The 14,699-nt window shown below is 40.9% G+C and overlaps 1 protein-coding gene across 1 annotated transcript in view; it reads left to right on the plus strand.

The window, feature by feature from the left end:
* The first annotated feature begins 7,690 nt into the window (after positions 1-7,690).
* LOC139366361 (Na(+)/H(+) exchanger beta-like) overlaps positions 7,691-14,699 on the plus strand; it is a 43,666-nt gene continuing 36,657 nt past the window's right edge. The window contains exon 1 of the mRNA XM_071103753.1: positions 7,691-8,698. Coding sequence (XP_070959854.1) covers positions 8,377-8,698 — 322 coding nt within the window. The 5' untranslated portion in view covers positions 7,691-8,376. The remainder of the gene's footprint in view (positions 8,699-14,699) is intronic.

Here is a 14,699-nt window from a genome sequence, read left to right on the forward strand (position 1 = left end):
ATGCCTCAGCGTACATGTTGGACCCCAAGTATGCTGGCAAGAGCATCCTGTCTGGTGCAGAGATCAACAAGGCCTATGGTGTCATCACTACCGTGTCTCGCCACCTTGGCCTGGATGAGGGCAAGGTTCTTGGCAGTCTGGTGAAGTACACTTCCAAGCAAGGGCTTTGTGATGGAGATGCAATATGGCAGTTGTGCCAACATATCTCATCAACCACCTGGTGGAAGGGACTTTGTGGATCTGATGCTCTTTCCCCTGTTACTTCCATCATCCTCCAAATCCCACCAACATCAGCTGCCTTAGAGCGCAACTGGTCCTTGTTTGGGACATACACACCAAAGCAACCAATACAAGGGTTGAAAAATTGGTGGCCATCCAGGGCAAATTTGAAGCTTTTGAGCCTGACAACGAGCCATCCGCAACAAGGTTGGAAAGGGACAGTGAAGATGAGGCCTCAGAGTCTGATGTTCAAGAGGTGGACATTGAGGAGTTACAGGGAGAATACATGGAAGCCTGAGAGGAAGACAACCAAAGCTTTTTTTTCTAGACTATAATTTTACAGATGTATGTTGAAAACATTTTTGGGAGATGCGATGGATCATTGGGGATCATTCAATATTCCCTTTCTATTGCTGTTCAGTGAAATCTTCCCATGTGAAGAGTCAACTCATTTAATTAAAGTTCAATACGTATCTAAATTGTTTTTTACATTTCTATTGGAAGGATTTAATCATTTGCAATTATAAAATGTTTATGTTTCTGTCTTCATATGATATGGTAAATATATCCAATGCAAAAAAACATCTACATCCATATATTGCCGTTAATTCTCATATATTCCCGTTAATTCCCATATATTCTTGTTAATTCCCACAGAAAGTTCCCACCTCTGAATATTCCCCAAAATGTGCAACCCTACTCTTAAGAGATAATTCGAACTTCCAAAATGTTCCCTTAGTAGGCATCGATGTCAATGGGAGACTAAGTGAACATACAACTTAAGTGGAACTTAGGATACATTACTCTGAAATGCACTGAAGTGTAGACTGTTGTTTGAGCATCTCTACAAACCAACATTGTTATCTCCACAGCTTATTTTAGTTTAATGTTGTCACAATATTATTGTGACTGACATTCTATTAGACATGGTGTCAGGGCTTGTCAGTGAGCACAGTGCTTACATCAGGAGACAATGACAACGTGGCATTACATGACAGCATTTGTTTTCAAATTGAAAACAGTCAGAGGGGTCATGATCACTAGGCTGCATGTTGTGGATAGGATGAGATGGTACCAGTCTGCTAGCCTGGTTAAACCAGTTTGAATACTGCACTCACCATTGTTTAATTTGAGCACAGCGTTCAGTCTGGTTTTACCAGGCTAGCAGTTTGCCAAGGATCTTGTGGTTAGTAAGAGTGTCCATGATTGAGTCTTCGATTGAAGAGATTGAGATAAAACTGTCCAGTTTGAGTGTTTGTTGCAGCTCGTTCCAGTCGCTCATGAGTGTGTGAGCATGGTCCTACAGTGCTGTTTAGAATGAATGTTTAATATATAGAGACCACATACACCGTGGGGGGTATACAAACAGTGGCTTTGGTAGCTACAAAAATATGGTCTGAACATAGAGATAGATAGAGGACTCCAGTGCCCAAAAGCCCGTTTTAACATGGGCAGCGCTGCAAGTTGACATAAAGTGTAGTCAACTTTGTTCCAAGGGCAAAAAGATTGTGATTGGTTTAGCGCAAAACAAATCCGATTGGTTTCTAAAAGGTCAATGGGTGGAGTTTAACAGATGCACTACTTTTAAAAACATGGCGGAGGTTTGAGAATAAGAGAATCTTGTAAATAAAACTTTGAGTTAAAAGTTGTACCGTTTTGAAATAATTATTGTGTTACAGTAGTCAGACAAATTTGACAATATCTCTAAGATACAACTGGCCTCCTGACTTGAAGCAAAGCGGAAAATGTAGCAAGCTAGCAGCAACATGCTAAGCTAAACAGGGCAAGCTAGCTAAACATTTAGCAACTTCTTAGCTACTATGTTGAATGAATAGAGCTACCTAGCTAGCTAGCTAGGTGTCAAATATACAAGTAAGCCAGCTAACATTTGCTTTATTGAAATGTTAAGTTGAATAAGTTATAAGAAAAAGAAAATTGGATGGACAGTTATGCTGTCCGGGGGGCACCAATGTAAAATGCTAAGCTAAACAGAGCTAGTTGGCTAGCAGATAGCTATACTAATGTTGAGTCATAAAATAGAGCTAGCTTAGCTAGGTCTCAAATATACCAGTAAGCCAGCTCCCATGTACTTTATCAAAATATTTAGTTGAATAAGCCCCCCACACCCCACGCCAATCCCACCCCAACAACAAGTACATAGTATCAGTTCTCTATGTCTGACAAGTAGTATGTAGCTGCATCTCTGATTATTGTTTCTTCATCTATGTAATGTATGTAATGTATTCCAGTGAATTTGGTGATGTTTTTTTCCCATTCAGAGAAATTTGTCATTAAAGTTGTAAGGTTTATGTCCCACCATACGTCCTGATATTACCAGGTTCTGACCAATATATAGAAACCAATTAAATTGTTCTGCCCCCTAAACATATCAGATTCTTTCTTCCCTTAGAACGAAGTCGACGACTGAACTTTATATCAATCTGCGGCAGCGCCATTGAGGAATTTCCCCATTTTGAAGTGGTCAACTGGGTGGGATTTACTATGGGTTAAGGAAGGATCACATAATTCCATCTAGGTCACCAGGAGGGATGAGACAATTCATTATACTCGTGAGCAAACATTCCTTAACTGCGGGTGGCAGTTAATTGCCAACCTTGGCTTTATACCTGTTCAAATAACACTTTCCAGGTGGCAGTTTGCACCCTTTCAGTTTATTTGCTAACTCATAGAAGTAGTAGTAGGAGAAAACGGACTACTTCAAAATGGAGAGGGCCTCAATGATGCTGCCCATCCTCCCACGGACACCATAATGGGTCAGATACAATGATACGATGTCTATCTAAGTCTATGGGTCTGAATCATATGGTCTGTCCAACCTGCTTTTCTTCCATTGAAACATGCTGGAAATCACACCCAGTCCCCATCTGCAGGTTGAAGTGCTGCCTGGGTGTAATTGGCTTGTTTTATTCCACATTATGTGGTTGGAGGAGAAGATATTTACCTGTTTACTCTATGAAGAGACAGGCAGAAAATAGACATTTCAAAGCTATCAGGTGACCCCAAAAAGGGTTCTGCTAAACTGGCTAAAATGACAACACAAAAACTATGACTCCTTAATTTTATTCCATTCTATTATAAATGGGGTTCAAGTATGATGGCACAAGGGAAGGGAATGCTTTCTTTTAGTGAAGTTTTTTTGCAATTTTGGAGTCACTGGGTTTCTAAATGAATCATGTGATGTTTGTGACAAAATTTTGTTTATTGGGTTAGGGAAGGCTCAAAGGAACAACATTTCTTCCGAACAGACATCAAACAATCCTATTTTTCTTGGGGTTATCTTGGTTCCAATGCACATTAGATTTCAGAATTGAGTCCTGAGACCTTTGGGTTTATGTGCCCTTTGAAACACATGAAGTACATATCTGCACTAACCAAGCTGAAAAGAAAAACACAAGATAAACCAAACATGTATTTAACTTAAGCGTCCTGGGTAATTTGGTTCATATCCACGGACCACAACGACATGTCTCTTTTTATTTCCTGAAAGTGTTTGATGTAGTTTGGAGTCATGTTGTAGCAATTTGAGTCCTTGAAGCAAACACTGGCATCATTTTCTTAGCCACAATAGAGAGGAAAGAATAAATGTACACACTTATGTGTCCAAATATAGACCAGACTTGCCAAAATGTTGGCTTCGCTCTCCATGATTGAAATGAGGGCAAACTTAATGAACTTTCCAAACCATACAAATGAGAGCATCATGCCATGACTGAAGCGCGTTGCATAAGAGTCGTTCCATTTGATTTCAATCACTTTTTGACCGCACCCCTTTTGATTTTAATGAAACTTTCCATACATATTTGCCCATGATGAAGTGGTCAGAAAGTTACATTTTGGACCTGACCTAAAACATTTTTATTTTATTTTTATTTATTTCACTTTTATTTAACCAGGTAGGCAAGTTGAGAACAAGTCATCATTTACAATTGCGACCTGGCAAAGATAAAGCAAAGCAGTTCGACACATACAACGACACAGAGTTACACATGGAGTAAAACAAACATACAGTCAATAATACAGTATAAACAAGTCTATATACGATGTGAGCAAATGAGGTGAGATAAGGGAAGTAAAGGCAAAAAAAGGCCATGGTGGCGAAGTAAATACAATATAGCAAGTAAAACACTGGAATGGTAGATTTGCAGTGGAAGAATGTGCAAAGTAGAAATAAAAATAATGGGGTGCAAAGGAGCAAAATAAATAAATAAATAAATAAAATACAGTAGGGAAAGAGGTAGTTGTTTGGGCTAAATTATAGGTGGGCTATGTACAGGTGCAGTAATCTGTGAGCTGCTCTGACAGTTGGTGCTTAAAGCTAGTGAGGGAGATAAGTGTTTCCAGTTTCAGAGATTTTTGTAGTTCGTTCCAGTCATTGGCAGCAGAGAACTGGAAGGAGAGGCGGCCAAAGAAAGAATTGGTTTTGGGGGTGACTAGAGAGATATACCTGCTGGAGCGTGTGCTACAGGTGGGAGATGCTATGGTGACCAGCGAGCTGAGATAAGGGGGGACTTTACCTAGCAGGGTCTTGTAGATGACATGGAGCCAGTGGGTTTGGCGACGAGTATGAAGCGAGGGCCAGCCAACGAGAGCGTACAGGTCGCAATGGTGGGTAGCATATGGGGCTTTGATGACAAAACAGATTGCACTGTGATAGACTGCATCCAATTTGTTGAGTAGGGTATTGGAGGCTATTTTGTAAATGACATCGCCGAAGTCAAGGATTGGTAGGATGGTCAGTTTTACAAGTGTATGTTTGGCAGCATGAGTGAAGGATGCTTTGTTGCAAAAAAGGAAGCCAATTCTAGATTTAACTTTGGATTGGAGATGTTTGATATGGGTCTGGAAGGAGACTTTACAGTCTAACCAGACACCTAAGTATTTGTAGTTGTCCACGTATTCTAAGTCAGAGCCGTCCAGAGTAGTGATGTTGGACAGGCGGGCAGGTGCAGGTAGCGATCGGTTGAAGAGCATGCATTTAGTTTTACTTGTATTTAAGAGCAATTGGAGGCCACGGAAGGAGAGTTGTATGGCATTGAAGCTTGCCTGGAGGGTTGTTAACACAGTGTCCAAAGAAGGGCCGGAAGTATACAGAATGGTGTCGTCTGCGTAGAGGTGGATCAGAGACTCACCAGCAGCAAGAGCGACATCATTGATGTATACAAAGAAGAGAGTCGGTCCAAGAATTGAACCCTGTGGCACCCCCATAGAGACTGCCAGAGGTCCGGACAGCAGACCCTCCGATTTGACACACTGAACTCTATCAGAGAAGTAGTTGGTGAACCAGGCAAGGCAATCATTTGAGAAACCAAGGCTGTCGAGTCTGCCGAATTTAGGAGATGGAGGTGCTCAAAGTTGACCCATTTTACATACTGTACCCCATCCTACTATGAGACATCCATGTCCTCATCACTGGAAAAGATAAATGGTTGAGTTTAATATCAAGCTTACAAACAGGACTGTCAAACTATTTTATAATTTCTTTCTTTACATTTAATGTAAAATATCTAAAAACGCAAATGATAAACAATCGAAAGAAAATATATTTTAAAACATTCTTCAAGAAATGATAAAATAGTTTGACAACTCTGTTCGTAAGCTTTGAAATATAATATCAAACTCAATTGTTGATCTTTTCCAGAGATGAAGACATGGATGTCTCACGGTAGGATGGGGTATGCAAAATGGGTCAATTTTGAGAACCTCTATCTCCTAATGTTTTGGCATTCAGGTCCAAAAAGTTACTTTCTGAACACTTCTTCCATTGGAAAAATGTATAGAACGTTTTGTTCAAATCAAAATGGGGTGTAGTCGGACAGTGATTGAAATCGAATGGAACAACCCATAAAAGTAAGCTGGGCCACTTATACAATTGTTCATATCCAGACAAATATATTTTGGATGGGGAAATCATTTTCAATTAACTTTGTCCTGGCCTTAAAATGTGTGTGTTTCCTGACTTTTATCATACGCTTTATCTCAAGTAAATTAGAAAAATCTATTATGCAATATTCCTTGAAGAACTATTTTAAAAATAGGCACAGCAAACCTCTGTGTGTGTATGTGTGTGTGTCTCACTATCGTGCTGCACTTCAATCTTTTATGGCATTGCAGGAACCGAGTGCAAGGGTGCATACAGGGACACTTAGTTCACCATGAGTACAAGGCTGCATACAGGGACACTTGGTTCCCCATGCCAATGTGTGTGCCCAAGCCCCAGGGGCATGAAGTGCAGCAACACAGGCATTTGATTGGTATTCATCATAACTTATTCATGCAGCTATTATCTCTGTGGTAAATTGCATACAGGTGCTGGCAGGTCAGACAGAGGCTAAACTACCTAATCCCCTTTGATTAATTACAACTTTTACAGTACAATATACAATACTGTAAATTAATAAGAATGTTAACATTGCATGAATGGTCATTGTGTGCTTCAAAATCCTTCATATAAAGAGCACTTTTTCAATAAACTTCACCTCCTTTAAATATTTTATGACACCCAACATGATAATCATCAGCAGCACCCGATCTACTCATTCTCGTATGTGTTATTACACTAATTGTTATGAGCATTTCATTTTTTTTTTAGAAGCAAACAGCTCTCAATGACCATACCATTTCCCACCACAGTAATTACAAGCCAGACACCTTCAGTGGTATGGTACTAATGTATCTGGCAAGCTGTGGGGGTTAAAGTGTTACTGGGAGACACTAAACACAATTTCAGACTATTAAGGTCAAAGTAAACAAGCACAAATAGGTTGTGTACAGTATGCTATTCGTGACATGGTGTCAGCACCCAAGACATTACGAAATTATAATTATGAAATTGATGACAAAATGTTTTGTCTGTACTCGCAAAAAAACACACCCATTTCCATAACACACATTCGATGTTGAAGGGATGGTGAAATGTTTTGGGCTGGACTGACAAAAACACACCCATTTCCATAACACAATTTTGATATTGAATTGAAAATAATTTTAAAGAGAACATTCCAGTTGGATATCTTGTCAATCAATGCATTTACAACAATATATTCTCACCCTAGAGGTACATTTTGAATTAGCCTACAATGAAGACTTAAATAACATGGAGTTTATGGTGCAATTAATTCCAACAGATGCCATATACTAGGCTAGCCATACTGTAGCGTTGTTCTGCCCTGCAATCCAGGTAGATCAAGTCTCCTGAGACAGAATGTGAAGCTTGCGACTACCCATTGGGCCTAGACAGAATATTGAACATGAACTTAGCAACAAAAAAAGAACACATAAATGTATGGCTTTTCCATATATGAACATTTAAGATACATCTCTCACGTCCTCTCGCGCACCTCCTCCCCAATAGATGTCAGTGTGGTCGAAAATAAAAAGGGCTCCCTCCTCATTCTCCTCCCTCCGCGAAAGGGTGTGCGTTTTGAAAGGTTGTATTTATCTCACTAACGTCACTTTACAGGAGTACATTGGCGGAGTGATAACATCAGAAGTCACTGTCGGAGCCACGCATCCTCATACTGACTGAGTTCAAAGAAGGTCGTGTTCTGTTCGGGACAGGGTACGGCGGCATACACCCGATGCATGGAATGGAGTTCATATATCTCGGGTCCCCCACAAATGCAATGTGACAGTTCTAAACGTTTAATTCAAGGTCAATATTGGACTTCGATCAGCTGTAACCGCGGACATTATTGAGGATATTTATCTTCTTGTGGAACCGGAATTGTATGAGCAGCATCTTTTTCCCGGTCGGCGGTGAGCAATGACATATTTCACCGAAGAGGTTAACCTACGCTCCCAGTATCTAAAAAAACATTTCGGACCAAGTGTTCAATTAAAAAATGTGCTATTTAGGAGAGGATATGTAACTAGCTAACTAACATAGCACTGTAGCCGTGTCTTGAGCTCTCCAGGTCCGGTGTACCTTCGACGTTTCCTGATTTCACGAAAGGTGTTAGCCAGCTTGCCACAGTACCTGGAACTGCTGCATCCATCTCAAATAGCTCACTAAAGTTTCCTAGCTAGCCAGCCAATTGTCGAACATGGATATTTTGTGGGTCATTTGGAAAACCACTTGCTAGTGAGGAAAGTGTGTTCATTACACAAATTCTTTAAGTTAAAAAAACGAATTTCAACATGTCTGTTCGCGTAGTTTTACACTCACCCAGTGGCTCCAGAAGTTTTCTGGAGCGGGGACTCCTACTTCTGGTGATGTTGATCTTTCTGGAGGGTACCGTACTGACGTTTGGAGCTGCCAGCTCACCGGACATCAGCGCGCAGGACAACACTGGAGGACACGAACACCTCGACGACCACCAAGGGATAGCAGGCAGCAACGACCGTACTAACTACACATACACAAAAAAGGCCTTCCCTGTCCTGTCTCTAGATTACCATCACATACAGGTGCCTTTCGAGATCTCTTTATGGGTGCTGCTGGCCTCTTTAATGAAATTAGGTGAGTTGCACTGTTAGTCTGGTTAATTTGATTTGAGGTTCAGCTTGAGTTGTGTTCTCATAGCCTATACAGAGAAAAAGTAAAGCACCCATGTTTCTCTTACCAGTTCATTGAGGTGAGCAGGCAATCTAGGTGTTTGAAGAATGCCACCGATTGCAATTTCAATTCAGCATTATCAAGAGAAATGATGTCTTTCTGATACTCAGAGTTCATACCCTTTGAACCCCAATCAAATGTAAAAATTCTAAGAAAACACTGTTTGTTGCCTAGCAGGAATTATGCCATGTGAGATAGGAAAATACTACACATTGACTGGGCAGAGGAAAGTCAATAGGTGATTATGGAGTGCTAGTCCTTAATGTGACATTCCCTTGTGCACTGTATAAAGATGTCACAGATAAACTGACTCAACAAGCCAGGAGACACTCATTGTTACAGGCTTAGGTGACTCGTGTATTGGTTGGACTTGTTTTCCTTTATTCTGCATAGTAAGTGATCTTCCTGGGAATGATGAGCATACACTTAGGTCATGTTTTGAAGTGGAGGGTGCAATCAGTGCTACTTGACACAATGATGTGATGCGTGACTAAGCACATTGTTTTTGTTGCACTTTTGGGCATAGGCTAGACTGAAATCATTGCAAGTTCTCATAAGGGGACATCTTTGACCACACTGTTCCTAATTAAAAGCTGTTTTGTTGACACAGGATGTTTGGCAATGGAAACATGAGAGACACACACACACACACAATTGTAGCCTAACTTCTATCCTTTTCCCTGTCGCTGGTTGTGGTCCCCTCGCCGCTCCCTGTCTTTCTCCTTACTGCAATCATTTCATCTCGCACTGCTACTTCTCAGCTCCTTTACATGTTTATTGCTCTTCTTGCATTGCTCGTCCCATCTCCACTCCCTCCCTATTCTTCTCCTCTTCCTGTGTGCAGTGTGCTCTCCTCATGCCCCTGCAGTGTTCCCTGCTGCATCCCCTACTGCCATTTGCTAAAAGCCAGCAGCCTGCTATTTCTACGCAACATAATAATGAGCCTGGGTGTGTCAGCCTGTGGCCAGGCCAGAGAGGGACTGTCTCACTTACTCAGGGGGAGGCCCACTGTCCTGGGGGAAGATGGGGAGAGTGCCCGGCAGCTGGGTGCAGTGGTTTGGAGGGAGTGAGGATGAGACGAGGTGAAGGTCGAGAGGGAGAAAGAAGACTGAGAGGGACAGGGAGGAAAGAGGGAGGGTGATGATGGAAGTGGGAGAAAGAAAGACAGTGGGAAATAGGTAAAAGGGAGTATGCAGTAGAGCAAGGAAAGGAGGAGAGGGGCAGATGTGAAAGATTGAGTGAGCGTGAGCGAAACAAACAGGAACAGCAGTGACCTTCAGCTTCTGATTATGCTAAAACCCCTGTGTTTATAATCTGGTTTGACAGCTGCACTGCTCAGCCCCAGCATCCTGCCTGTGTTCTGTTCAGAGTTCTCATTCTTTTTTTTAAGCTTAAAGCTGCATCCATGACCTATATTTAATGTTATTTTGCTGCCATGTCAGACTGGCTTTGCTTGCTCTGGTAATTTTCCTCAATACAAAACATGGTTCACATGCGTTGTGGCCCACATTCAGGACTAGCCTATGCTTTTACCTCAGCAGTCTGTACTAGAGGTCGACCGACTATGATTTTTCAACGGCGATACCGATTTATTGGAGGACCAAAAAAGCTGATACCAATTAATCGGACAATTTATATATTTTTTTAATAATAAATAAATAAAAAATTGTAATAATGACAATTACAACAATACTGAATTAACACTTATTTTAACTTAATATAAAACATCAATAAAATCAATTTAGCCTCAAATAAATAATGAAACATGTTCAATTTGGTTTAAATAATGCAAAAACAAAGTGTTGGAGAAGAAAGTAATATGTGCCATGTAAAATATGTGCCATGTAAAAAAGCTAACATTTAAGTTCCTTGCTCAGAACATGAGAACATATGAAAGTTGGTGGTTCCTTTTAACATGAGACTTCAATATTCCAAGGTAAGAGGTTTTAGGTTGTAGTTAATATAGTATTTATAGGACTATTTCTCTCTATACCATTTGTATTTCATATACCTTTGACTATTGGATGTTCTTATAGGCACTATAGTATTGCCATTGTAACAGTATAGCTTCCGTCCCTCTCCTCGCCTCTACCTGGGCTCGAACCAGGAACACATCGGCAACAGCAACACTCAAAGCATCGTTACCCATCGCCCCACAAAAGCCGTGGCCCTTGCAGTGCAAGGGGAATAACTACTCCAAATCTAAAAGCGAGTGACGTTTGAAACAGTATTAGCGCACACCCAGCTAACTAGCTAGCCATTTCACATTGGTTACACCAGCCATTAGGCTGATAGCCTTGAAGTCATTAACAGCGTGGTGCTTGCGAAGAGCTGCTGGCAAAACGCACGAAAGTGCTGTTTGAATGAATTATTATGGGCCTGCTGCTGCTCAGTCAGACTGCTCTATCAAATCAAACTTAATTATAAAATAATAACACAGAAATACGAGCCTTTGGTCAATTAATATGATCGAATCCGGAAACTATCATTTCAAAAACAAAACGTTTATTATTTCAGTGAAATACGTAACTGTTCGGTATTTTATCTAACGGGTGGCATCCCTAAGTCTAAATATTCTTGTTACATTGCACAATCTGCAATGTATGTCATAATTACGTAAAATTCTGACAAAGTAGTTCGCAATGAGCCAGGCAGCCCAAAATGTTGCATATACCCTGACTCTGCGTGCAATGAACGCAAGAGAAATGACACAATTTCACCTGGTTAATATTGCCTGCTAAACTGGATTAGTAGTTATAACTAGTGATTATGATTGATTGTTTTTTATAAGATAAGTTTAATGCTAGCTAGCAATTTACCTTGGCTTCTACTGCATTCGCGTAACAGGCAGGCTACTTGTGGAGTGCAATGGTTAGAGCGTTGGACTAGTTAACTCTGCGGTTGCAAGATTGAAACCCCTGAGCTGACAAGGTGAAAATCTGTCGTTCTGCCCCTGGACAAGGCAGTTAACCCACAGTTCCTAGGCAGTCATTGAAAATAAGAATGAGTTCTTAACTGACTTGCCTAGTTAAATAAAAGGTATATGCAAATAATCCGAAATCGGCGCCCAAAAATACCGATTTCCGATTGTTATGAATACTTGAAATCGGCCCTAATTAATCGGCCATTCCGATTAATCGGTTGACCTCTAGTCTGTACTGTACATTGGAAGACATGTATTGGACTTGACCTAGATCTCGGTCTCTCGTAAACGCTGTCTAAACATTAACAGAGGGAATGTGTGTTAACAAGCTATTAGCAAAACGCTGCTATAAATGACCCTTTTTCACATTTGTATGTGTAATGCATCAAAGCACATGTGGTTTGGCGTTCAGTTCAACTACTAGACAATTGATATGCTAGGTAGAACCCCGCTTCACCGAAGGGTCATGATGGTAGTAGTATACAACACGAATAAAGAGAGGATAGCCTAATCAAAGCCAGGAATGTAGGTTAACATTTTACATACAGTAGTGTTGATATGATTAGGCCTATATCTGAAGAGTTAGGCTGAAGACTAGACTACATTGGTAGGCCTACATTGCTTTGCAGCTCTATTAGATCTACTCCTACAGTATATTTAGGCAACAGGTGACCAGGCAGGTACAATTACCTCTGATATATGCCTGGCGACTCAAGTTTGTCACACCTCCCATTTGTAATGCAAACATGGCAATTCAAATTAAAATGGAACGTGGCAGTTCCCTGTTCTGTTCTCCTGAAAGCCCAAGTCCTACTCACCCACATTGTGGGCCGTTGGTCTAATCTGTGGCCAATATTTGTCTGGGGTGAACCAACTGCCACCTGGAACAGAGGAGCTTGAATGGAAATGGAAGGAAAATAGATGGAGAGAGTCAGTGCTAAGCTCTTTTCCACTCTGCTCACTCTTACAGCACTGCACAAGATTGCGTAGTTGGCCCTTCAATGCACCTTTGACTTAATATATCTATTCACATCACACAATGACATGCAGATGCTACTGTGTTAATACATTTGCATAGGCAATTGTACTGCAATAAATAAAGCCAAGGACACCGTTGTTGATTAAATAATAGGCCCTAGTCAAATGTTCCATTGATTAACGCCCCAAAATATCTCTCCTTTCCCCATCTCAAGTCATGGCACAGGGTTGTTTTCTATTTTAGTATTGTCCTATTATACATTGTTCAGCTTCCACTGTGGCTCTGCACCCACTGTCAACCAGAGGAACAACTGCAGCAAGAGTAGCAGGGGAATGTTTCAGGCTCTGTTCATTATTGATACACAGGCTAAGCTCACATTGAGGGCACGTACATCGAGGGGGAGTTTCCCAAGGATATTATTGGATGTTGTAAGTCATCAACAATGCTTAAACTAAAGACCACTTTCAAGGTCTTTCAAAAAAATCTATCTAGCTAGTCTGTGCCTTCAGAAAATATTTATACCCCTTGTCTACACACAATACCCCAAAATGGCAAAGTGAAAACATGTTTTTTGAAATCTGCTAATTTTATTGAAAATGAAATACAGAAATATATCTCCTTTACACAAGTATTCACACCCCTGAGTCAATACACGTTAGAATCACCCTTGGCAGCGATTACAGCTTTGGGTCTTTCTGGGTAAGTCTCTAAGAAAGAGCTTTGCACACCTGGATTGTACAGTATTTGCACATTTATTCTTTAAAAAATTCTTCAAGCTCTGTCTAGTTGGTTGTTGATCATTGCTAAACAGCCATTTTCAAGTCTTGCTATGGATTTTCAAGCAGATTTTTAAGTCAACTGAGTACAAATACCTAGGTGTCTGGCTAGACTAAACTCTCCTTCCAGACTCACATGAAGCATCTCCAATCCAAAATTAAATCTAGAATCGGCTTCCAATTTCGCAACAAAGCATCCTTCACTCATGCTTCCAAACATACCCACGTAAAACTGACCATCCTACCAATCCTCGACTTCGGCGATATTATTTATAAAATAGCCTCCAACACTCTACTCAACAAATTGGATGCAGTCTATCTCAGTGCCATCCGTTTTATCACCAAAGCCGCATATACTACCCACCACAGCGACCTGTACGCTCTTGTTGGCTGGCCCTTGCTTCATACTCATCGCCAAACCCACTGGCTCCAGGTCATCTACAAGTCTCAGCTAGGTAAAGCCCCGCCTTATCTCAGCTCACTGGTCACCATAGCAGCACCCACCTGTAGCACGCGCCCCAGCAGGTATATCTCACTGGTCACCCCCAAAGCCAATACTTTCTTTGGCTGCCTTTCCTTCCAGTTCTCTGCTGCCAATGACTGGAACAAACTGCAAAAATCACTGAAGCTGGAGGCTCATATCTCCCTCACTAGCTTTAAGCATCAGCTGTCAGAGCAACTCACAGATCACTGCACCTGTACATAGCCCATCTGTAAACAGCCCTTCCAACTACCTCATCCCCATACTGTATTTATTTATTTATCTTGCTCCTTTGCACCCCAGTATCTCTACTTGCACATTCGTCTTCTGCACATCTACCATTCCAGTGTTTAATTGCTATATTGTAATTACTTCCCCACCATGGCCTATTTATTGCCTTACCTCCATTATCTTACCTCATTTGCACTCACTGTATATAGACTTTTATTTTTTCTACTCTATTATTGACTGTACAGTCGTGGCCAAAAGTTTTGAGAATGACACAAATTAATTTTCACAAAGTCTGCTGCCTCAGTGTCTTTATATATTTTCGTCAGATGTTACCTTGAAATACTGAAGTATATTTACAAGCATTTCATAAGTGTCAAAGGCTTTTATTGACAATTACATGAAGCTGATGCTCAAGACCAAGACCTCTGCAATCCGCCCTGGCATGCTGTCAATTAACTCCTGGGCCACATCTGATGGCAGCCCATTCTTGCATAATCAATGCTTGGAGTTTGTCA

The sequence above is a fragment of the Oncorhynchus clarkii genome, chromosome 2 (genome assembly GCF_045791955.1).
Source record: "Oncorhynchus clarkii lewisi isolate Uvic-CL-2024 chromosome 2, UVic_Ocla_1.0, whole genome shotgun sequence".
NCBI classification, from domain to species: domain Eukaryota; kingdom Metazoa; phylum Chordata; class Actinopteri; order Salmoniformes; family Salmonidae; genus Oncorhynchus; species Oncorhynchus clarkii.